We start from the raw sequence: 23380 nt of genomic DNA, 5'->3' as shown, positions 1-23380 counted from the left end.
TTGGACTTTCTGGGTCTCCAGTCCCCAAGCGACCATGCCTACTGCTGCTTTCTTGGGTCAGCCCTGGAAATGCCCAGGGGTCTAGGGGCTGGCCTCCCCTCGGACCCACCTGGACCACTGCCGGCTCTGAATTCCCCCATCCTGCGCCGCCTCTTCCCAGGGCTCTAGGCTCCTCCCCACCCAGAGCCTGCCTGACAGCTGAGGCCTTGCAGCTGCCCAGGCCAAGGGGCCACTGGGAGGTCTCAGAAACAGCTGCTGCCCATGACCCCTCTGACCCTGGCCCCTGCACACTGCTCCCTGAGATCCCAGGTTTCTGCCCAGCGGCCAGTGGGGCCCAGCCAAGCCCCATCGTCTCTGCTTACTCCCATCGCTCCCAGATCTTCCCAGGGGCTGAAGCATTTCATGCTGAGTCAGCAGGCCCCACCCGAAGAGTGAGAAAAGCTGCTGAGTAGAGGCGCCCCTAGCCCCGCTCCTGCCCCAGAGGAAGTGCCTTTCCGGGGTGGATGAGGGGTACACCTGCCTCCATCAAGCAGGCTGGGCCCTGTTCAGCAGGGTGGGGACCCTGCCCTCCCACCACCTGCCTCCCACCACAGAGCAGGGCACGAGGGTGACACAGGGGGCAAAGGGAGAAGGCACCGTCACTCCTGATTCCCAGCGCATAGGGGGAAAAGGCTCAGTCACTCCTGATTCCTGGCAGCTTCTTCCCTTGAAGGTTCAATTTCTCCCTGAGGACTTGAGGCCCCTTCAAATTGTCTGCCCCTTAGAATGTTTCTAGTAATAGTAGTTGCCTCTGGGGATGGGTGTCCAAGGGCTAGGGGTCAGGAGCAGGAGGGCTCGGAGAATGATTTGTCATGTCCACACTCATATGCTGTTTGAATTTTTTTTTAAATTTTTTGGAGACAGGGTCTCACTCTGTCGCCCATTCTAAGTGCTGTGGTGCGATCACAGCTCACTGCAGCCTCAACCTGCCAGGCTCAAACGAGCCTCTCGCATCTGCCTCCTGAGTAGCTGGGACCACAGGTGTGCGCCACCACACCCAGCTAATTTTTTTTTTTTTTTTTTTTTTTTTTTTTTTTTGAGACGGAGTCTCGCTCTGTCACCCAGGCTGGAGTGCAGTGGCCGGATCTCAGCTCACTGCAAGCTCCGCCTCCCGGGTTTACGCCATTCTCCGGCCTCAGCCTCCCGAGTAGCTGGGACTACAGGCGCCCGCCACCTCACCCGGCTAGTTTTTTTTTTGTATTTCTTAATAGAGACGGGGTTTCACCGTGTTAGCCAGGATGGTCTCGATCTCCTGACCTCGTGATCCGCCCGTCTCGGCCTCCCAAAGTGCTGGGATTACAGGCTTGAGCCACCGCGCCCGGCCACCCAGCTAATTTTTGAGTTTTTGGTAGAGACAGAGTTTCGCCATGTTGCCCAGGCCAGTCTCAAACTCCTGGGTTCAAGCAATCCTCCTGCCTGAGCATCCCAAATTGTTGGGACTACAGGCATGAACCACCACACCTAGCTGTGTTTGAAATTTTTTACTGTGTGTCTGGATTACTTTAAAAGAAGGTGGGGGCCAGGCACGGTAGCTCACGCCTGTAATCCCAGCACTTTGGGAGGCCAAGGTGGGTGGATTGCGAGGTCAGGAGATTGAGACCATCCTGAGTAACACAGTGAAACCCCGTCTCTACTCAAAATACAAAAAATTAGCCAGGCGTGGTGGCGGGCGCCTGTAGTCCCAGCTACTTGGGAGGCTGAGGCAGGAGAATGGCGTGAACCCGGGAGGCAGAGCTTGCAGTGAGCCAAGATTGTGCCACTGCACTCCAGCCTGGGCGACAGAGCAAGAATCCGTTCTCCAAAAAAAAAAAAAAAAAAAAGGAAGAAGATAGGACGGGCACACTGGCTCATGCTTATAATCCCAGCAATTTGGGAGGTTGAGGCAGGAGGATTGCTTGAGTCCAGGCAGTAGAGATTGCAGTGAGCTGACATTGTGCCATTGCACTCCAGCCTGGGCAATAGAGCAAGATTCTGTCTCAAAAAAAAAAAGAGGAGATGGGGTGGGGAGAATAGACACATACAAATGTTTATATGTAGATCCAGCTTTCTGTAAGCACCCCACACCCGACAGCTGTTGTAGCATCCACTTTCCTGGGAGGCAGGCTCTCAGAATCCCTGCTCCCTGAGGGCAGGGACTGTCATGTTCACTGTTGTCTCACTGGTCCCTAGACAGTACTTGGCACATAGTAGGCCCACAAAGAAACTCCTGCAGAAGCAGTGCCTTCCCATGACATGCCTCCTCTCCACCTTCCAGAAGCAGGCAGCTTGGAAAGAAAAGCGGTGGGAGGCCCGCCTGTGGGGACAGCACGACACCCGCTAAGGGCCCTGCAGGATGGAGGTCTTTTCTTGGCAGCAAGATGTGAAGACGACTGAACGGACAGAATCTCTGCTGCCACCCAGAGCTGCCACTCCAGCACAGAAACCTGTAAACAGTGGACACTGCAGAGCATCAGATGAAGCCAAATGTGTCAGATGGAGAAAACCAGAGCAGGCCAAGGGCAGAGGCACCTGGTGTTGTGGGTGCTGCACAGAGGGGTCACTGACTCCCGGCTTTTATTTCCTAAACATTTGCCTCCATACAGCCCCTTCTTGCTATCCCCAGCATCCTACCATCCACCCATCCATTTACCTAACCATCCATTCTTCCATCCATCCATCCATCCATCCATTCATCCACCCACCCACCCATCTATCTGTCCATCCACATAACCATCCATCCTTTCTTCCATCCATCCATCCATCCATCCATCCATCCATCCATCCATCCACCCACCCACCCATCTGTCCATCCACGTAACCATCCATCCTTTCTTCCATCCATCCATCCATTCATCCACCCACCCACCCATCTATCTGTCCATCCACGTAACTATCCATCCTTTCTTCCATCTATCCATCCATCCATCCATCCACCCACCCACCCACCCACCCACCCACCCATCTGTCCATCCACGTAACCATCCATCCTTTCATCCATCCATCCATCCATCCATCCATCCATCCATCCATCCACTCATCCACCCACCCACCCATCCATCCACTCATCCATATTCACTGGGTGCCTACCACATGGCACACACTCTAGGGGACTGGCTATGGGCCAGTGGAAGATGGACATGAACCAAATGACAATGACATGGAGAGGACCATGGTCCAGAGTTTCCCACGGTATCACAAGGGGACCCAACATCGATGGGGGTCCAGAAAGCTTCCCTAAAGGGAGACATCACAGCTGAGAGCCACAGGAGGCATGGGGGTGGCCAGGTGAGGTGGAGGGAGCCAATCCCGGGGCTCATGGAGGAGCGTGTGCAGGGACCTAGCCCTGGAGGCTGGGCACAGCCGACAGTTGATAGGCACGTGTTCAGGGCAGCAGGTGCGGAGCACTGGCTGGAGGCTGAAGAGGCTAGCAGGGGCCCTGCTGCAGGTTTGTGGCCATGGCAGCACATGAACAGGGCACGTGGCAGTCAGAGTGGTGTTTCTGTCTATCACCATGTGGAGTGGAGAATAGGCAGCACATCATCCTGGCCCCCAAAACCCTTGGGGGCTCCATTGTCCCCCCACCCCCACCCTGTCATCCAAGTTTTAAGCCTGAACTGGGCCTGATGCCCCCTTCTTCCTCCATGGCCCCAGTCGGGGCTAACCTATCACCTAATCTCACCTTCCAACTTCATTATCTCCATCTCCAGCTCTCACACCCCTCCTCAGGGCCAAGTTTTCTTTCACTCCTACACTAACTGTCGCCAGAAGTGGCCTCTGCCTCTAGTCTGGCCTCCCTCCAGGCCCCACTCTCCAAAGCTGCCCGGCACCACCTCCCTAAGGGAAATTCTGCAGTTCGTTCACCAAAAAGAAACACATGTGGCTCTTAAGCAAATGAAAAGGTGGCCAGCCTCACGCGGCATAAGAGACGCAAACTCTAACCACACCCAAATTCCTTTGTTTTGTTTAGTTTTTACCTTTCAGATGGACAAAAATCAAAATAGGTGGAAACCAGGGGCTGGTGAGGCTGAGGAGAAACAGCTCTGTCGACTGTGTGGGGGCCTGGTACCTGGCACAGTCTCCGAGAAGGATAAGCTGACAGAGCTGACAAAATGACCACTGCAAGCTGGGCATGGTGGTGCATGCCTGTAGTCCCAGCCATGCAGGAGGCCAAGGCGGGAGGATGGCTTAAGCCCAGGAGGTCAAGGCTGCAGTGAGCTATGATGACACCATTGTACACTGTACTCCAGCCTAAGTGACAGAGCAAGACCCTGTCTCTAAAATAACAATAATAAGACACTACTGCACGTATCTTTTGCCCCCTAATCCTCCCAAGTCCCTTCTGGGAATGTATTCTGCAGCAGCGCTCACGCATGTGTGAAAGGGCTTTTGTACAGACGACTCACCACGGCACTGCCTGTCTTGGGAAAGGGCTGGAAGCAACCTGAAGCTCCCTCTGCTGAGAAGTGCATTTGTAAATTACCACACACCCTTGTGCTGGAATACCGTGCAGCTGTGAAAACGAGGACACACTCTATGTATTGATGTAGAGTGGTCTCCAAAATATAATGTTAAATGGAAAACGCAAGGTGTCAAACAGCACGAACAGCAGAGGGTCAATGAAAGGTGGCTTCTCACAGTCCCCAGCAGGACTGCCCTCCGCCAGCTCCCACCAGGGCCTGCAGTATTTTGGGGCTCTACTTGTCTGAATATTGACATTTGTGTTTTAAAAAAAATGAGAGGGGCTCTGCTTGTACATGCAAGAATATCCCTAGAAGTGTTTACAAGAAACTGATAACACCCGTTGGCTGTAGGAGAACGGAGACCTGTCCCTTAAGGACAGGGATGAGGAGACTTCTTGCCTCTTAGGACTTCTGAATTTCTTTTTCTTTCCTTTTTTTTTTTTTTTGAGACAGAGTTTCACTCTGTCGCCCAGGCTGGAGTGCAGTGGTGTGATCTCAGTTCACCACAACCTTCGCCTCCCAGGTTCAAGCAACTCTCCTTCCTCAGCCTCCTGAGTAGCTGGGATTGCAGGCACCCGCTACCATGCCTGGCTAATTTCTGTATTTTTAGGAGAGACGGGGTTTCACCATGTGGGCCAGGCTGGTCTCGAACTCCTGACCTCAGGTGATGCGCCCCCTCTTGGCCTCCCAAACTGTTGGGATTACAGGTGTGAGCCACCGCGTCCAGCCAACTTCTGAATTTTGAATCACATGAAAGCATTACCTCAGCCAGGCGCATTGGTTCACCCTTGTAATCCCATCATTTTGGGAGGCCGAGGCAGACGAATTGCTTGAGCCCAGGAGTTCAAGACCAGCCTGGGCAAGATGGCGAAACCCTGTCTCTATAAAAAATGCAAAAATTGGCCGGGCGCGGTGGCTCAAGCCTGTAATCCCAGCACTTTGGGAGGCCGAGGCGGGCGGATCACAAGGTCAGGAGATCGAGACCACAGTGAAACCCCGTCTCTACTAAAAATACAAAAAATTAGCCGGGCGCGGTGGCGGGCGCCTGTAGTCCCAGCTACTCAGGAGGCTGAGGCAGGAGAATGGCGGGAACCCGGGAGGCGGAGCTTGCAGTGAGCCGAGATCGCGCCACTGCACTCCAGCCTGGGCAACAGCGTGAGACTCCGTCTCAAAAAAAAAAAAAAAAAAAAAAAAAAAAAAAATGCAAAAATTAGCTGAGCATGGTGGCATGTGCCTGTGGTCACAGCTACTCAGGAGGATTGCTTGGGCCCAGGAAGTTGAGGCTGCAGTGAGCAGTGATCACACCGCTGTATTCCAGTGATAGAGCAAGACCCTATCTCAAAAAGAGAAAAAGAAAAGAAAAAGCATTACCTAATCAAAAAGTAATTATTTTTATGTGTTTATTTATTTTTGAGATGGAGTCTCACTCTGTCGCCTAGGCTGGAGTGCAGTGGCACAGTCTTGGCTCACAGCAACCTCCACCTCCCAGGCTCAAGTGATTCTCCTGCCTCAGCCTCCCGAGTAGCTGGGACTACAGGTGGGTGCCACCGCGCCTGGCTAATTTTTGTATTTTTAGCAGAGACAGGGTTTCACCATGTTGCCCGTGCTGGTCTCGAACTCTTAACCTCAGGTGATTCACCCGCCTCGGCCTCCCAAAGTGCTGGGATTACAGGCATGAGCCACTGCGCCTGGCCTCAAAAAACAATTTAAATGAAAGAAAATGTAGTTCTGATGGCATTGTACCTGTACACACAGATCCTCGTTGCCTTTCCCACGGCATTCGGCAATTCTCATGAGTGATCACCTGCCTTTAGCTCCTCTGCAATGGGCCCTTCATTCTCAGTGGCAAGTGACAGAAGCCCAACCCTAATTGTATTAAGCCAAAACTGAAATGTGTTGACTCGTAGAATGGAAACTGCTTCAGGCATGACTGGATCCAGCAGCACAAGCAATGTCATTGAGATTCATTCTCTTGGTGCTGTTTTCTTCTATGTTGGCTTTATTCTTAGGTAGGCTCTCCCCTTAGGGTGGCAGAGCTGGCCACCAGCAGCTCTGGCCTGGCATCTTGGCATCTGTGACCCTAACAGTCCCAGCAAGTTCCTGGGCTCTTTGATGTCATATGCCAGAGCCTTTCCCATGACTCAGATGGGCTAGGCACAGGACTCAAACCCACTTTTAGAGCTTGGGGGTATGGGTTCAGTCACACTGGAGACTAGAAAACTGAGGGACAGTCATCAGAGTGAGAGATGGATGCCGGGCAGGGAATATAGTGCTTACCCACTACCCTTTTGGCCTGGCCCCTCTCCTATGCCATGGGCAACTGGACATCTCTTGTTTTCTGATCATACCATGACTTTACTTGCAATCCTCCTGGCCTTTGCCTTGCCAGGCCTCTGCCTGCTTCCTCTGGAATGTCCTTCCTTTTCTGTGCCTGGAAAACTCCTATTCATCCATTTGTGACCTGTTCACATATCACCTTCTCCTTAAAGCCCTTCTCACTCTCCCATCTGCTTTCCCACCTGTAGCAGACAGATCTCATGGCTGTCCTCTTTGGTTTTTCATTCAATTCCCAGTCATTGGCTGAGTCTGCTCCATGCTGGCCTGGGAAGGACAGAGGGCAGAATCAATTATTTGTTTCTCACGCAGGCTATCTGTTCCCTGAGGGCTGGGCCCAGCTTTGGCCACCTGTGCCTTCTCTAGTCCAGCATAGCCCTAGGCACAAGAGAAATGCAAGCCTAGGTTTTCAGAATGAGTAAGGACAAGAGACCTGGAAGGCACAGAAAGTGTGGAAGACAGCCTCTGCTGACTCCACAATTTACTCCCTAGGACAAAATGACAGCTTTGGGGCTGGGACACTCCCAGAGGGCTCCCCGCCAGAGGGAGGAAGTGCTTGGGCTGGTCCCTGCTAGGACAAGGCTGTCACCACGCTGGAAACCCCCATAGCCCTGGGCCCGAGACCAAAATCCAGATGCAAAGGAAAGTCCCCCCAGCAAGGCCCTGCCACCCAACTCCCAAGGAGGGGTCCCAGGCAGAGGCAGCAGCTGGAGGTAACTCTGAGGGTGACCTCTCATCTCAAATCCCAGCCTGCAGTGGGTCACAGTTCTCTGAAGTGGGGTGAAGAGCCAGGAGGGTAGGGCTGGAGTTGGCAGGAGTCTAGGGGAGGAAGGAAGCAAGAAACAATCAAGGAAAAAATCCAACCCAGGTCTGGGGTTGGCTCAGGCCACAGGGCCCTGCAGGCTGAGCTCAGGCTGGGACGTCGGAAGCTTCCGGAGGGTGGCTAAGCACCTTCTCAGGTCCCTGCCACCCTGCATCCTAGCAGAGGGACTGGGGCACCTCCAGAGACCCCTGTCACCTCTTAGCATTTCCCCTAGATGCACCCCCAAGATGCGCCTCCCCTAGATACCACCCTTCCCTGTGACTCTGCTCCCAGACCCTAGGTCCCTGCTATCTCATCTGCCTCCCAGGGTCCTGGGTTCCAGGTGGTGCGGCCATGGAGAGCTGGCTTCAGCCTCCCCTGGGGTAGGAGGGAGCTTCCCTGCTGGTCCCTCCAATCTGGCCAGTGTTGCGGGAGGGGGCTTCCAACTCCATCCCCCAGGTCCCATGGGGGTGCTATGGCCGCTGATGATGGCGATTTCCAGGAAAGAGAGGCTGGGAGGGGAAGGAAGGGCTGAGTCAGTCCCTGTGTAGTGATCACAGTGGGGGAGGCGGCTGTGGGGTCGGTGGGGGAGCCTATTGGGCCCATCTCAGGACAAGGGAGAGGCTCCAGGCTGAGGAGACGGAAGCCAAATACCCTACTCTGGATGTTTCTCCGTTGTGGCCTGCTCTGCCCCTCCCAAATGCCCCCCTTTTTTTTTTTGTATTATTTTTTAGACGGAGTTCACACACTGTCCCTGAGGCTGGAGTGCAGTGGTGCGATCTCAGCTCACTGCAAGCTCCGCCTCCCGGGTTCACGCCATTCTCCTGCCTCAGAGTAGCTGGGACTACAGGCACCCGCCACCACGCCCGGCTAATTTTTTGTATTTTTAGTAGAGACGGGGTTTCACCGTGTTAGCCAGGATGGTCTCGATATCCTCACCTCGTGATCGGCCTGCCTCGGCCTCCCAAAGTATTGGGATTACAGGCGTGAGCCACTGTGCCCGGCCTTTTTTTTTTTTTTTTTTTTTTTTTTTTTTTTTTGAGACAGAGTCTGCTCTGTCACCCAGGCTGGAGTGCAGTGGTGTGATCTTGGTCACTGCAACCTCCGCCTCCCAGGCTCAAGCAATTCTTCTGCCTCAGCCTCCCAAGTAGATGGGACTATAGGCGTGCACCACCACGCCTGGCTAATTTTTGTAATTTTAGTAGAGACAGGGTTTCACCATGTTGGCCAGGCTGGTCTTGAACTCCTGACCTCAGTTGATCTGCCCACATTGGCCTCCCAAAGTGCTGGGATGACAGGTGTGAGCCACTGCACCCAGCCCCAGATGCCCTTTTGGATCCTCTCCTGAACTACCGGGGTGTCCAGGAGCCCTTCTGGCTAGGACAGTTCAGGCCCTGGCTGAGGCATCAGACCCTGGGGTCCAGACTGGGGGATGCAGCGCTTGACCTGAGTGTCTCTTGGGTAAAAAATGCAGGCCACACTTCCCTGTGGCTCAGGCTATTCCAGCCTCCCTACCCACACCCCAGGCCCCTGCATACAGCCTGAGAACTTGCACAAAAAAGCCAATTTTAGGAAACGAAATCCTGTTTTATACATGGCCTTATGAATTGCAGGGCTCCCATGGCGGTGCTGGGTGTACACACAGAGATCCTGTCCATTCAGCAGAACCTCCCCAGGGATTCCCTGGGCCCCAGCCAAGTGACAGCCGCATCTGTGAATGGGGAGAAAGAAGCGCCCTCCCTGCGTGCTTGCACAGCGCAGAACCCGGGGCCAGGCACCGATCACTTCTGCAATGTGGACTTGGTCAGGGCCCCTGCTCTGAATGACAGCAGGAGTGGATCGAACGGCAAGGGGACTGGCACTGGGCCGAACACTTCACATCCAGGTGGGTTGAAAACAGAGTGCAGGTAGCGTTTCTAGTCCTGGTTGGAAGGCTGAGGGAGGAAAGCAAGAGCTTGCACCAGGTTTGGGGGCTCCGCTGCTCTCTATCCCTACTCGAGGGTTCCCTAATCACCCACCCAGCCCAGAACTTCTTCAAAGAGTTCCGGGTTGGTCCCCAGCTGTGTGTGGCCTTGGGTGAGTGGCTTTGTCTCTCCCTCTTCCATCCCTGTAACTTGTTTTGTCCCCAGCTCTGAATGGAGCATCTGACCCTTCCCTGACCCCTACCCTCCCCAATCAATGGAGGACTCTCAGCAGATGGGCAGGGGATGGGGGCTTGGCCTCAGCCTCATTCCCGCAGGCTCAGGTGGCTTCAACATTACAGCCATTCCAATCAAGCAGCACAGCCAGCTGGCCAGGCCCCAAAGCTCTTGTTCTCATGTTTCCGTGAAACCATGTCACTTGAGGGGCTGCGTATTCCCACAAACAAAATACGTGCACGTCCATCCCTTATCTGGTTTGGGACTTGCCTGAGCTGATGCTACCACCCCATATTACAGACAAGGAGGCTCCGAAAGGGAAAGTCCTTTGCTTGTGGTCACAGAGCAAAGCAACAGCAGAGACAGCTCAGAACCTGACTGATGGCTCAGAGGCCAGGACTCAAGGCACTGAGCTGCCCCTCTCTGAGAGCTGCGTCCTGGGGATGGGCAGGAATGATGATTGTGAGGTTAGAAGCCTGAGAGGAGAAGGAGGGGCCAGAGCCCACATGCCTTGCCACTTCTAGGCTCAGCAAATCACTGTCAGTGCCCTGAGCTTTAGTTTCCATCTGTAAAATGGGGATCGTGATTCAGGCTCTGGCCACATCACTAGGCACCCCCAGGAGGATGTAAGGAATTCAGGAACAAGAAGCAATGGGTAAAGGGCACAGGGCGGCCTGGGTGGACTGGCGCCTGGCAAAGCCTGATGGCAAGAATGGGGAGAGGCACACCCTTTACCCACCCCCACCACAGCTTGGCCCAGGGCCATCATCCCCACTTACTCAATGGTCCAGGCCTGTTTTCCTCCAACCTGCCAGGCCATTCCTGGCAGAATCCACCTGATCAATACTCCCTGCAGAGTTGAGGGCACGCTCAAGATTAAAACCTGAACTTCCCTGGATTCGTTTTCTATCACTGCTACAACAAATTATCAGACTAGGTGGCTTAAAACGACAGAAATTTGTGATCTTACAGTTCTATAGGTTAGAAGGTCAATGTGGGGCTGGGCGCAGTGGCTAATGCCTGTAATCCCAGCACTTTGGGAGGCTGAGGTGGGCAGATCACTTGAGGTCAGGAGTTCGAGACCAGCCTGGCCAACATGGTGAAACCCTCTCTCTACTAAAAATACAAAAATTAGCCAGGCATGGTGGTGGGCTCCTGTTATCCAGGAGGCTGAGGCAGGAGAATCGCTTGAACCCCCCCAGGAGGTGGAGGTTGCAGTGAGCCAAGGTTGCGCCACTGCACTCCACCCTGGGCGATAGAGCAAGACTCTGTCTCGAAAAAAAAAAAAGGCCAACATGAGTCTCACTGAGCTAAGATCAAGGTGAGGAGGTGAGGGCAGGGCTGTGTTCCTTCTGGAGCCTCTAGGGTAGATAGGGTAGAATCTGTTTCCTTGTCTTTTCCAGCTTCTGAAGGAGTTCCTTGGTTTGGGGCCTCTGCCTCCATCTTCAAAGGCAGCAGCATAGCATTTCTCTGGCTCTTCGGTCATCATATCTCTTTTTTTTTTTTTTTTGAGACGGAGTCTCGCTGTGTCACCCCAGCTAGAGTGCAATGGTGCGATCTCGGCTCACTGCAACCTGCGTCTCCCAGGTTCAAGCGATTATCCTGTCTCAGTCCCCCCAAGTAGCTGGGACTACAGGCACGTGTCACCATACCCGGCTAATTTTTTGTATTTTTAGTAGAGATGGGGTTTCACCGTGTTAGCCAGGATGGTCTCGATATCCTCACCTCTTGATCCGCCTATCTCGGCCTCCCAAAGTGCTGGGATTACAGGCATGAGCCACCGCGCCCGGCCCATCACATCTCTTTCTCTGTCTCCTGCTTCTACTTTTAAAAACCCTTGTTATGACACTGGCCCACCCAGATACCTCAGCATAAGCTCTCTGTTTTATTTTTTAATTTTTATTTATTTATTTTTTTTTTTTTTGAGACGGAGTCTCGCTCTGTCGCTCAGGCTGGAGTGCAGTGGCCGGATCTCAGCTCACTGCAAGCTCCGCCTCCCGGGTTTACGCCATTCTCCTGCCTCAGCCTCCCAAGTAACTGGGACTACAGGCGCCCGCCATCTCGCCCGGCTAGTTTTTTGTATTTTTTAGTAGAGACGGGGTTTCACCGTGTTGGCCAGGATGGTCTCGATCTTCTGACCTCGTGATCCCCCGTCTCGGCCTCCCAAAGTGCTGGGATTACAGGCTTGAGCCACCGCGCCCGGCCAGGCTCTCTGTTTTAAAGTCAACTGATTTGCAACCATAATTTCATTGGTAATTTTCTTTTTTTTTTTTTTTTTTTGAGACGGAGTCTCGCTCTGTCGCCCAGGCTGGAGTGCAGTGGATCGATCTGGGCTCGCTACAAGCTCCGCCTTCCGGGTTCACGCCATTCTCCTGCCTCAGCCTGCTGGGTAGCTGGGACTACAGGCGCCCGCCACCACACCCAGCTAATTTTTTGTATTTTTAGCAGAGATAGGGTTTCACCATATTAGCCAGGATGGTCTCGATCTCCTGACCTCATGATCTGCCCACCTCGGCCTCCCAAAGTGCTGGGATTACAAGTGTGAGCCACTGCGCCCGGCCCTCATTGGCAATTTTCATTTCCATTTCCCATGTAACAAAACATATTCACAGATTCCACAGGTTCAGATGCGGGCTTTTTTTTTTTTTTGAGATGGGGTTTTGCTCTATTGCCCAGGCTGGAGTGCAGTGGCATGATCACAGCTCACTGCAGCCTTAACCTCCAGGTTCAAGCAATTCTCCCACCTAAGCCTCCAGAGTACCTGGGACTACAGGCTTGAGCCACTATGTCCAGCTACTTTATTTTTTGTAGAAACAGGGTCTCACTATGTTGCCCAGGCTGGTGTCAAACTCCTGGACTCAAGCGATCCTACCACCTTAGCCTTCCAAAGTGCTGGGATTATAGGCATAAGCCACAGCACCTGGCCAGATGTGAACATATTTAGGGGGGCTGTTATTTTGCCTACCACGATCCCCTTCTTCCCATCCAGACCTCCCAGCTTGTCTGGCATCTTCCCCCACCACCAGCATCCTGCCTTCCTCCCTGAGGTCTTCCTGGCCCTGCCTCCCTAAAAGCCCTTCCCACAGTGACAGCATAGAAGCCAACCATTCTGGTCACACTGAGCTGGCATAGCTGTCATCCTCTAGAAAGTGAGGTCTGGGCCGGGCGCGGTGGCTCAAGCCTGTAATCCCAGCACTTTGGGAGGCCGAGGCGGGCGGATCACAAGGTCAGGAGATCGAGACCACAGTGAAACCCCGTCTCTACTAAAAATACAAAAAATTAGCCGGGCGCGGTGGCGGGCGCCTGTAGTCCCAGCTACTCAGGAGGCTGAGGCAGGAGAATGGCGGGAACCCGGGAGGCGGAGCTTGCAGTGAGCCGAGATCGCGCCACTGCACTCCAGCCTGGGCAACAGCATGAGACTCCGTCTCAAAAAAAAAAAAAAAAAAAAAAAAAGAAAGTGAGGTCTGTCCACCCCATCACTACCCACCACTTCCTCCACCCCACTCTTCTTAGCACTTCCCCACCTGGAAGGGTATCATGATGTACCTGGGAACTTGGATTTCCCCATTTCCCTTCTCTGGGCTGCAGGTCCCAATCCAGAGGCTGAATCCCCAGGGACAAAAACAGCGCTGGGCACTTGGTAGTTACTCAATAAATTTCTCTTGAGTCACTGAGCAGTGCAGTTGCCTTCAGTCTGTCTCCAGCACCCTGTGGGGTGCCTGCCCTTCAAAACATGTTTCTGGGCCGGGCGCGGTGGCTCACGCCTGTAATCGCAGCACTTCGGGAGGCCAAAGTGGGCAGATCACCTGAGGTCAGGAGTTCGAGACCAGCCTGGACAACATATAGAAACCCCATCTCTACTAAGAATACAAAAATTAGCCGGGTGTGGTGGCACATGCCTGTAATCCCAGCTACTCAGGAAGCAGAGGCAGGAGAATCTCTTGAACCCAGGAGACAGAGGTTGCGGTGAGCCTCACGCCATCGCACTCCAGCCTGGGCAACAAGAGCGAAACTCCGTCTCAAAAAAAATAAGTTTCTGGCCCTGTAAGAATGACTGACTGACTTAATGAACGAATGGACCAGGAACTAGTCTGAGTATGAGCCCCACCTTCACTCTGGAAGCCTGACACCAAAGACGGGGGTCCAGGCCACGCGGCCTCTGCCTTCCCATATTCTCTTTTCTCGCGGAAGGTAAACTTATCAACTCACTTGTAAGTTTGTAGTATTCTTTTTTTTTTTTTTTTTTTTTTTTTTGAGACGTAGTCTCGCTCTGTCGCCCAGGCTGGAGTGCAGTGGCCAGATCTCAGCTCACTGCAAGCTCTGCCTCCCGGGTTCACGCCATTCTCCTGCCTCAGCCTCCCGAGTAGCTGGGACTACAGGCGCCCGCCACCTCGCCCGGCTAGTTTTTTGTATTTTTTAGTAGAGACGGGGTTTCACCGTGTTAGCCAGGATGGTCTCGATTTCCTGACCTCGTGATCCGCCCGTCTCGGCCTCCCAAAGTGCTGGGATTACAGGCTTGAACCACCGCGCCCGGCCAAGTTTGTAGTATTCTAACGTAGGCGCTTCCAAGGCCTCATTCATTCCCAGGAAGTCACTGAATATACTTGTGCCAGCGCCTCCCCGATCCAGCCCTGCAGGGAAGGATCCTGTCCAAGGTCTCTCTGCGATTTCTGAAGAATTCGGTCTTCCGGGAGCCTGTCTCTCGGCCTTTCTAAAACCGAGGGTTTTAGTTCCCATGGGCACAGCCGGAGTCCCGGGAGGCCACCCTGCGCCATACGGACCTCAGCCGCCCGAACCAGGACAGGACCCCAGGGCGCGCGCGACCGCTGGACCCGGGAGCTGCACCTCCCACACCCGGAGCCCCGGGCGGTGCCCGGAGTGGGGCGGGGCCTGGGCGGGGATGGGGAGGGGCTTGGCTGGCGCGGCCCAGGCATTGGCTCCGCGGGCCGGGGCGGGGCTGCGGGGTCCGCGGTGGGCTCTGTAAGTTCACCGCCCGTCGGGTTCCGCAGCCGCGCTGTCCAGCTCCTGAGACTTTGCTGTCCGCCAGTCCGCCGTCTGCTTGCCTCACGGTGAGTTCAGGCTGGGATTTTCGCAACTCCGCGGCCCCCCCGCCCCCGAGAGGCCCATCTCTGTGGCGCCCCGCCCCAGCTCGCGCCCTGGCCCTGCCTCTCACCTCGCTCAGGTCCTTTCGAGGGCGCCTAGGGCTCCATGGGTTTCCCGCCTGCATGTGGGTGCCCGCAGCCTCGCCCGTGCCCGCCACGGTCCGTGGGGCGCCGCGCATCCCGACCCCGAATTCCCCGTTCTGCCCTCCATTCTGTACCCGGGCCCCCGCCCCCCTCCCGAGACCCAGGGGTGCCCCGCCGCCCAGCGTCCCCACCGGGGCTGGGGGCCATATTTTTAGCCGATGGTGAGGTGTCCTCCTATCTTTAGCTGCGGCCGCGAGTGTCCTGAAACGGATCCGTGCTGGGCTGGGCTGCGCCCGGGTAGGAACGGGGAGGGGTCGGCGCCGGAACCCGAGCCGGAGCTAAGGAGCCGGACCCGTGGGAGGAGCGGGGGCCCGCACGCCCGAGCTCTGGCCCTGCGCCAAGCGGACACTAGGACATCGCCCAGGCCGGAAAGCACGGGGGCGGTTCCTCCCAGAGCTTAGAGACTAGGGCAGGGTCCCCAATCGCCTCCTTTTTCTCCGATTGTGGGACCAGAAACCCCGAAGCAAAAAGATCTCGCAGGCAATCCCCGTCTGGTACTTGAACGCGCAGCTCCTTGGGGAGCTCCTGCCTGGAGCCCGGGGGGAGGGGCGTTGGAGACCCCGGTGCGCTCTCGGAATCCTCCGGGACACGGGGCGCTCAAGGGAGCACGCGCGCCACCTGGCGGCCGCGGAGCCGAGCGCCTCTCCAGAGGCACGGGGACCCCGGAGACCCCGCGGCCGGCTAGAGGGACTCTGCATCCGCGAGGTCTAGGAGGGCGGGAGGAGGTGGATGCCTGGGGCCAGCAGCCGTTCGTTTTTGATATTGTTCAAAGCACTGGCCCCGGAGAACCGAAGTGCTTGAGGAAGGAAGGTCTTGTAGATATTTGCTGAATGAATGATAGAACCTACAGTAACCTACAGTAACCCGCTGAACCCCGCTGTTGTACACTGGTGCTCTCATTTGCAATATTGCAGTGGGATCTCCAGTAGCCCTCTAGTGGTGGCTTCATTGTCAGCCCATTTTATAGATGGGAAAGGTGAGACCCAGAGAGGAGAGGCATCTTCCTGAAGGTTACAGAGGAAGTCCCAGGTGGAGCCGGATTTAAGGACAGTCTCCTGATTTGGGGGGGAGGGGGGTGTGAGGTGGCCTAATATTCCTCATGATTGGAGGATCCCTGCCTGCCGGAAGTCATTTTCTCGTTGGGAGGTCCAGGGCTCCTGTCCAGGGCAATCACAGAGAGGTAGGATGCTCCTATCTGCTCCCCTACTGCTGCAGGGAGCTCCCCTCCCAGCCCGCATAGCCCTGTCCTGATGGAGAGCTCATTCTCATATCTCTAGACACATGAAAGTTGGGCAGATGGGGGCAGCCAAAGGTCAGAATGTAGATGGAGGAGGTCTGGGGACCCACTGTTCCCAGCCTAGCTGTTTCTCTCCCGCTCCCCAACCATATTATGGAGGTAGGCGTGGCCCACTGCATGGAAGCCACACGGACCAGGCTGGGTACCCACTCTTCCACTTCCTAACTGGATGACCTCGCCAATGTTACTTAACATCTCTGAGGTTCAGCTTTGACTTCTGTAAAGGGCGGTAATGACCCCACCATGCTGTGGCTAGAAGTATTAAAATGGGAAACTGTGCGTGACAGGCTGGATCCTAGGGTCTTGCGGTTGCCAAATCTGAATTCTTCCGGTGTGAGGGTTGTAATTCCCAGCTCTCCCCTGGGTCGCTGATGCTGGCCTCACCCTTAATTCTCCCCACATCTGGAATTGGGTGTGTACATCTGGCTGTGAGTGAGACAGCTGTCAGGGACGCCCAATTTGTTGTGGAAACACTCAGGCTGTCTTGGCACTGCTGTGTGATGGGGTTGGGGGTGTGCGGAGGACCTGGCCCAGGCTCTGGGCACATCCCACCAGTCAGCCCCACCAGGACTTCTCTCCTAATGAGCGACAAGTTGCATGTTTGTCAGCATGGCCCCCAGGCCTGGCATGGTTGACACAGGATGAATGCGTGACGGGATTCCAAGACCTCGGGGTGCTCATGCGTCCCCACCCTCCCCCCAGCTCCTTGCAAGCTGAGCTGGATTTCTACCATGGGAAAGTTATTCGTTTGTTTCCTGTTAAGCTCCAGGTGCTCTGGGAGGGGCAAGATGTCCGGCCTCTGTGGCTCAGTACGACTGACCCGGGTGTCCGGTCCTGGGGTGGGGTTTCCTGAGCAAGGGCCTCAGCTGGTGGTGGGGGTGCAGTTGGACTCTGCTTCTCCTGCATCCTCCTTCCTCCTTCCTGCTCCCTCCTCCCAACCCCCTCACCCCCACCCTCACCCTGTCCAGAATGAAAACTGAGGCAAAGAACTGGCAAGAGCCACCTTTGGTGAGCCCTGGCTGGGGCTGGGGGTGGGGTGTACAGGAGAGTGGGCACATCTGGCTTGAATTCCCACCCTGCCCTTACTCACTGGGTGACCTTGGACAAGTTTCTCTCTTTGCCTTTTATGCTGAGTCTACATCTGGGCTTGTGTGTACCAGACCAATGAGGTCCCACATGCATCCCCCACCCTCAAGCAGAGGGACTGCTGGCTTCATTTCTTTTTTCTGTTAAATCAGTATGACACCCCTTCATAGCTATTTATTTTTCTACATTAAAAATAGCTTAATTTTTTTCTGACTACATAAATATTATGTGCATATAAATAATACATTGCTTATTAGTAAGAATTTGAATTCATAGAGGTCTGAACAAGAAAGGAAACGTCAACCTGAAATTCTACCACTTTGAGATAACCATTGTTAACATCTGGATGACCATCTTTTCATATTTATATATATTACACACATTGATCATGTCATAGTCATGGAACCAAAATATTACAGGTTATTTTTATTGATGACTCCTTTCCTCCCATATCAGTGACCCCACACCCCATCCCTGCTGTGTACCCTAGTCAAGGTAGCCCATATGGCAACCTAGGGCTGGCCTTCTAGATTTTTCTCTGTCGCCCGGGCTGGAGTGCAGTGGCCGGATCTCAGCTCACTGCAAGCTCCGCCTCCCGGGTTTACGCCATTCTCCTGCCTCAGCCTCCCGAATAGCTGGGACTACAGGCGCCCGCCACCTCGCCCGGCTAGTTTTTTGTATTTTTTTAGTAGAGACGGGGTTTCACCGTGTTAGGCAGGATGGTCTCGATCTCCTGACCTCGTGATCCGCCCGCCTCGGCCTCCCAGAGTGCTGGGATTACAGGCTTGAGCCACCGCGCCCGGCCTTCTCTGTTTTTTTTGTTGTTGTTGTTGTTTTTTGTTTTGAGGCAGAGTCTCACTGTCACCCAGGCTGGAGTGCAGTGGCGTGATCTTGGTGCACTGCAACCTCTGCCTCCTGGATTCAACCAATTATTCTGCCTCAGCCTCCTGAGTAGCTGGGATTACAGACGTGTGCCACCACACCTGGCTAATTTTCATATTTTTAGTAGACACGAGGTCTCCCTATGTTAGCCAGGCTGGTCTCGAACTCCTGATCTCAGATGATCTGCCCGCCTCGGCCTCCCAAAGTGCTGGTACTACAGATATGAGCCACCGCACCCAGCCTCTTTATATATATATATATATAGGATAGAATTCTACACAGACCTGTACACATGCAGGTGCATAACATGCATATGTATCAGAGCGGGGAGGCAGGCAGTCAATTCTTTCAATAAACAGATCGTCTATATCATGTTTTTGCATTTTGCTTCTCTCTCTCTGCAATGCCCTGTGGGAATCCTCCAAAATTTTTCACCTCTAGGTTCACCTCAGGTTCAATTTTGAATTTTGACACCCCTGATTTTTCTTTTTATTTCTTTTTTATTTTTTTTTGACGGAGTCTTGCTCTGTAGCCCAGGCTGGAGTGCAGTGGTGTGATCTCAGCTCACTGCAACCTCTGCCTCCTGGGTTCAAGTGATTCTCCTGTCTCAACCTCCCAAGTAGCTGGGACCACAGGCGTGCGCCACCACACCCAGCTAATTTTTTGTATTTTTAGTGGAGACAGGATTTCACCATGTTAGCCAGGATGGTCTCGATTTCCTGACCTCGTGATCTGCCCGCCTTGGCCTCCCAAAGTGCTGGGATTACAGGCATAAGCCACCATGCCCAGCCCCAACACCTCTGATTTTTTTTTTTTTTTTTTTTTTTGAGACGGAGTCTGGCTCTGCCGCCCAGGCTGGAGTGCAGTGACCAGATCTCAGCTCACTGCAAGCTCCGCCTCCTGGGTTCACGCCATTCTCCTGCCTCAGCCTCCCGAGTAGCTGGGACTACAGGCGCCCGCCACCTCGCCCGGCTAATTTTTTTTGTATTTTTTAGTAGAGACGGGGTTTCACTGTGTCAGCCAGGATGGTCTCGATCTCCTGACCTCGTGATCCGCCCATCTCGGCCTCCCAAAGTGCTGGGATTACAGGCTTGAGCCACTGCGCCCGGCCACCTCTGATTTTTAAATGGGGTTGATAATAGGGTGGTTGTGTTGATTGAGATGTGTCTGCAAAGAGCACAGAAGAATGCCAGGTACAGAGCAGAGCCCCCCTCACCTAAAAAATATACGTACTCCCCACTCCACCTTCTCTTTAGGTGCCAGGGTAGGGAGGAGGGCCAGAAACTATCCTAGACTCAGCCCCTGCCCATAAGGAGCTCCTAATAGGGAGAGGAGAAAACGCGACCCCGCCTCCAGGTGGGATACAATTGGGTCAAATGGGAAGTGCCAGCCACCCAACACCCTTGGCCAAACGCCTGCTGTGCTCCAGGCCCCTGCCAGGCCTGGGCAGGAGAGACAGTGGTCACAAAGCTCTCTGTCCTTGGTCAAGTAGGGAGCCAAGGCCATTTGTGAGGCACCCCACAATCTGGCACTTACATTGTGGGGCACACGTGATATGCAGTGGAGGTGGGGGGTATGGCATGAGTACCTGGATAAGGGTGATGAGATCTACCTTGCCGGGGACCCAGGGCAAGAGACTAGAGTAAGACTTTCTGTGTGACTTTGGACCTGTCATTCAGGTTCCACCTCAGTTTCCCACCTGTAAGGGGAGGGGCTTGGCCCTGGTGGTGAGTCTCTAAGATGCAGTGGGTCTTAGAGTGAAGACATGCTGGCCGGGCGCGGTGGCTCAAGCCTGTAATCCCAGCACTTTGGGAGGCCGAGACGGGCGGATCACGAGGTCAGGAGATCGAGACCATCCTGGCTAACACGGTGAAACCCCATCTCTACTAAAAAATACAAAAAAAAAAACTAGCCGGGCGAAGTGGCGGGCGCCTGTGGTCCCAGCTACTCGGGAGGCTGAGGCAGGAGAATGGCGTAAACCCAGGAGGCGGAGCTTGCAGTGAGCTGAGATCCGGCCACTGCACTCCAGCCTGGGCGACACAGCCAGACTCAGTCTCAAAAAAAAAAAAAAAAAAAAGACATGCTTCTCCCAGCACAACTCCCTGCAAGGGGAGTGCCCCACCCCCTCAGGCTCCCATGGCTACCACAAGAGGCCCAGAAACAAGACAGATGTTTCTGGCCAGGAACAGTGGCTCACACCTGTGATCCCAGCACTTTGGGAGGCCGAGACGGGCAGATCATTTGAGGTTAGGAGTTCAAGACCAGCCTGGCCAACATGGTGAAACCCCATCTCTACTAAAAAAAAAATGCAAAAACTAGCCAGGCGTGGTGACACATGCCTGTAGTCCCAGCTACTCAGGAGGCTGAGGCAGAAGAATTGCTTGAACCCAGGAGGCAGAGGCTGCACTGAGCTGAGATTGCGCCACTGCACTCCAGCTTGGGCAACAGAGTGAGACTCCATCTTAAAAATAAAAAAGATGTTTGCGTCTGACTTTGGTCCTGCTATCTCTGACAGGTGTGCACCCTTTGTGTTTCAGCTCCTCAGCCCTGGACCAGGGACAAGTAACCCTCGGTGACAAGACCAAAGTGCACTGCTGTCCACACAGCTCCTACCTTTCTGGCTTCAATTCTTCAGAAGAGTTTGTCGTCCCTTTGGGGAGAACGTGATTTTTGTTATCTCAGCCCTCTGACTTCATTGATCTCTAATCTTTTTTAATTCCTTGGGCCAACTTTGGTCGTGCCCCACCCTGTAGCCAGGAGCCCTTTGGTGAGCTTTGGGCACCAGCAAATCACCCCTTGGAACGGGTGTTTCCTCTGGCTGAGAGTTTGAGAGGAGGCGTGGTCTCCGCAGGCAGCCTGTAGCCTCACAGCCAGGCCTGGTGGTGAGGTCACCATGTCCACCAAGGTGCCCATCTATCTGAAGCGTGGCAGTCGCAAGGGCAAGAAGGAGAAGCTTCGGGACCTGCTGTCCTCGGACATGATCAGCCCGCCGCTGGGGGACTTCCGCCACACCATTCATATTGGCAGTGGTGGCGGCAGCGACATGTTTGGTGACATCTCCTTCCTGCAGGGCAAGTTCCACCTCCTGCCAGGGACTGTGGTGGAGGGGCCTGAGGAGGATGGCACCTTCGACCTCCCCTTCCAGTTTACCCGCACCGCAACTGTGTGTGGGCGGGAGCTCCCGGACGGCCCATCACCTCTGCTTAAGAACGCCATCTCCCTCCCGGTTATTGGTGGACCCCAGGCTCTCACCCTGCCCACAGCCCAGGCTCCACCCAAGCCCCCTCGCCTGCACCTGGAGACCCCTCAGCCTTCCCCACAGGAGGGAGGGAGTGTGGACATCTGGAGGATTCCAGAGACTGGCTCCCCCCACAGTGGGTTGACTCCGGAGTCAGGGGCTGAGGAGCCCTTCCTGTCCCATGCCAGCTCCCTACTGTCCCTGCACGTGGACCTGGGGCCTTCCATCCTGGACGATGTCCTGCAGATCATGGATCAGGACCTGGATAGTATGCAGATCCCCACATAGGATCCAAGGCTGACTAGGCTGGGGGCCCAGGTGGGGCTGAGCCAGGAGGTGGGGTATGGACACGGCCCTGGCGGTGGAGTCAGGGTCCCAAGATCCCACCTGTGTGGTCGCTGGCCAGTGATTCTCCTTCTGAGCCGTGTTTCCCCTCTCCCTCCCTCTCCCCGTGGGCAGGGCAGGCCCCATCGTTTTCCTCTAGTAACCACATGGACACGTCCTGAAGTCAGCCCAGGGCGCCCTGAGCGTCTTGGGGCACCTGGACCCCACCACAATACTCCTTCTTCCCTCAGGTCCCTGGGTGAAGGCTTTGCTGAAACCGACCCCCATTTTCACCTCCCTTCTGCCTCAGCCCCGTTGGATGCCCTGACTGGGGGCAGGGGAAGAGACAGGGCACAGCTGGCCGCAGGGCTCGGCCACTGGGCGAGCTGTTCCGGGCCTTTGGCTTTGCATCCTGGACAGGGACTGCCCTGTCAGGGACCAGATGCGTCCTGCCTCATCCCCAGTTCCATCCCTTCCCCACGTGACCGGGGATTCTGGTTGCAATAAAACATGCTGCTGCTGGTGGCTGAGCTCCCTGTCCCCTTGCCCCAGGTTTCCTCATGGAGGTAGACAGTCTCCCAGAGCTGAGGGCTCGCCTCTGGAGACCCCAGCCCCAGAGGGCTTTGTGGAGGACAGGCCTTGCCCTCAGGAAGGTTGTACCTGACGCTGAGCCTGTTGTGAGAATGCAACAGGAGCAAACCAAGTGTTGCTGTGGATATTCCAACATTGATTCAGATGTTTGGGAAGAGGTGGCTGAGCACTCGGATAGGCTCAGCACTGTGCCAAGCCTGGGGCCAATCCCTGCCCAGTCAGCTGGGGTCTGGTGGGGGACACCCAAGAATAAAAGAATAACCACAAAGTGTGCAAGGGACCAACAGCTTCTCCAGCTTCAGAGCATCGAGGGAGCATGCAGGAGGGATGCTTGGAGCTGGGAGGGTCTCACGGTGCTGCTTCAAGATTCATCCCATCCACAGCTGTTTACTGAGCATTTCCAGTACACAAGGCATGGCTCCGGGTGCTGGGGATACAAGGCAGATGTCATCCCTGCTCTCTGGGAGTTTAAATTCTAGTTGGAAGGGGGATATTAAATTGGTAAACAAATAAGAGATGATTTCCAGCAGTGGTAAAAACTTCGAAGAAAACAACATGATCAGGAATGCCTAGCAGGGAGGGCAGGGGGTATCAGGACTCATTAATGTGATCAGATGTGATTCTGAGCCAAACCAGAGCTACCAGCTAGAAAACTCATGTGTAAGCACAGGCACTGAGGAACCAGAGTGAAGACAGAGCCGCCACCACACAGCAAAAGAGTGTGGACCTCCAAGTTGCACTTAGCCTGAGACCCAGTTTCCCCATCTCTAAAATGGAGCAGGCCAGGCATGGTGGCTCACATCTGTAACCCCAGCACTTTGGGAGGCCAAGGTGGGCAGATCATGAAGTCAGGAGATCGAGACTGTCCTGGCCAACATGGTGAAACCCCGTCTCTACTAAAAATACAAAAATTAGCTGGGTGTGGTGGCACGTGCCTATAATCCCAGCTACTAGGGAGACTGAG

At 54.7% G+C, this 23380-nt stretch overlaps 2 protein-coding genes across 2 annotated transcripts in view; both read left to right on the top strand.

Moving 5' to 3' along the window:
• POLA2 (DNA polymerase alpha 2, accessory subunit) overlaps positions 1-4598 on the top strand; it is a 47084-nt gene extending 42486 nt beyond the window's left edge. Inside the window, exon 18 of the mRNA XM_077961043.1 lies at positions 3986-4598. Coding sequence (XP_077817169.1) covers positions 3986-4114 — 129 coding nt within the window. The 3' untranslated portion in view covers positions 4115-4598. The remainder of the gene's footprint in view (positions 1-3985) is intronic.
• A 10161-nt stretch (positions 4599-14759) lies between these two features.
• On the top strand, positions 14760-21834 carry CDC42EP2 (CDC42 effector protein 2). The gene is given in 2 exon segments (NM_001194619.2): positions 14760-14821; positions 20801-21834. A coding segment is annotated over 1 exon segment (633 nt). The 5' UTR covers positions 14760-14821; positions 20801-21156; the 3' UTR covers positions 21790-21834.
• The last annotated feature ends 1546 nt before the right edge of the window (positions 21835-23380 follow it).

The sequence above is a fragment of the Macaca mulatta genome, chromosome 14, assembly GCF_049350105.2.
Source record: "Macaca mulatta isolate MMU2019108-1 chromosome 14, T2T-MMU8v2.0, whole genome shotgun sequence".
Lineage (NCBI taxonomy): Eukaryota > Metazoa > Chordata > Mammalia > Primates > Cercopithecidae > Macaca > Macaca mulatta.
This window is presented reverse-complemented; position numbering and strand designations above follow the sequence as displayed.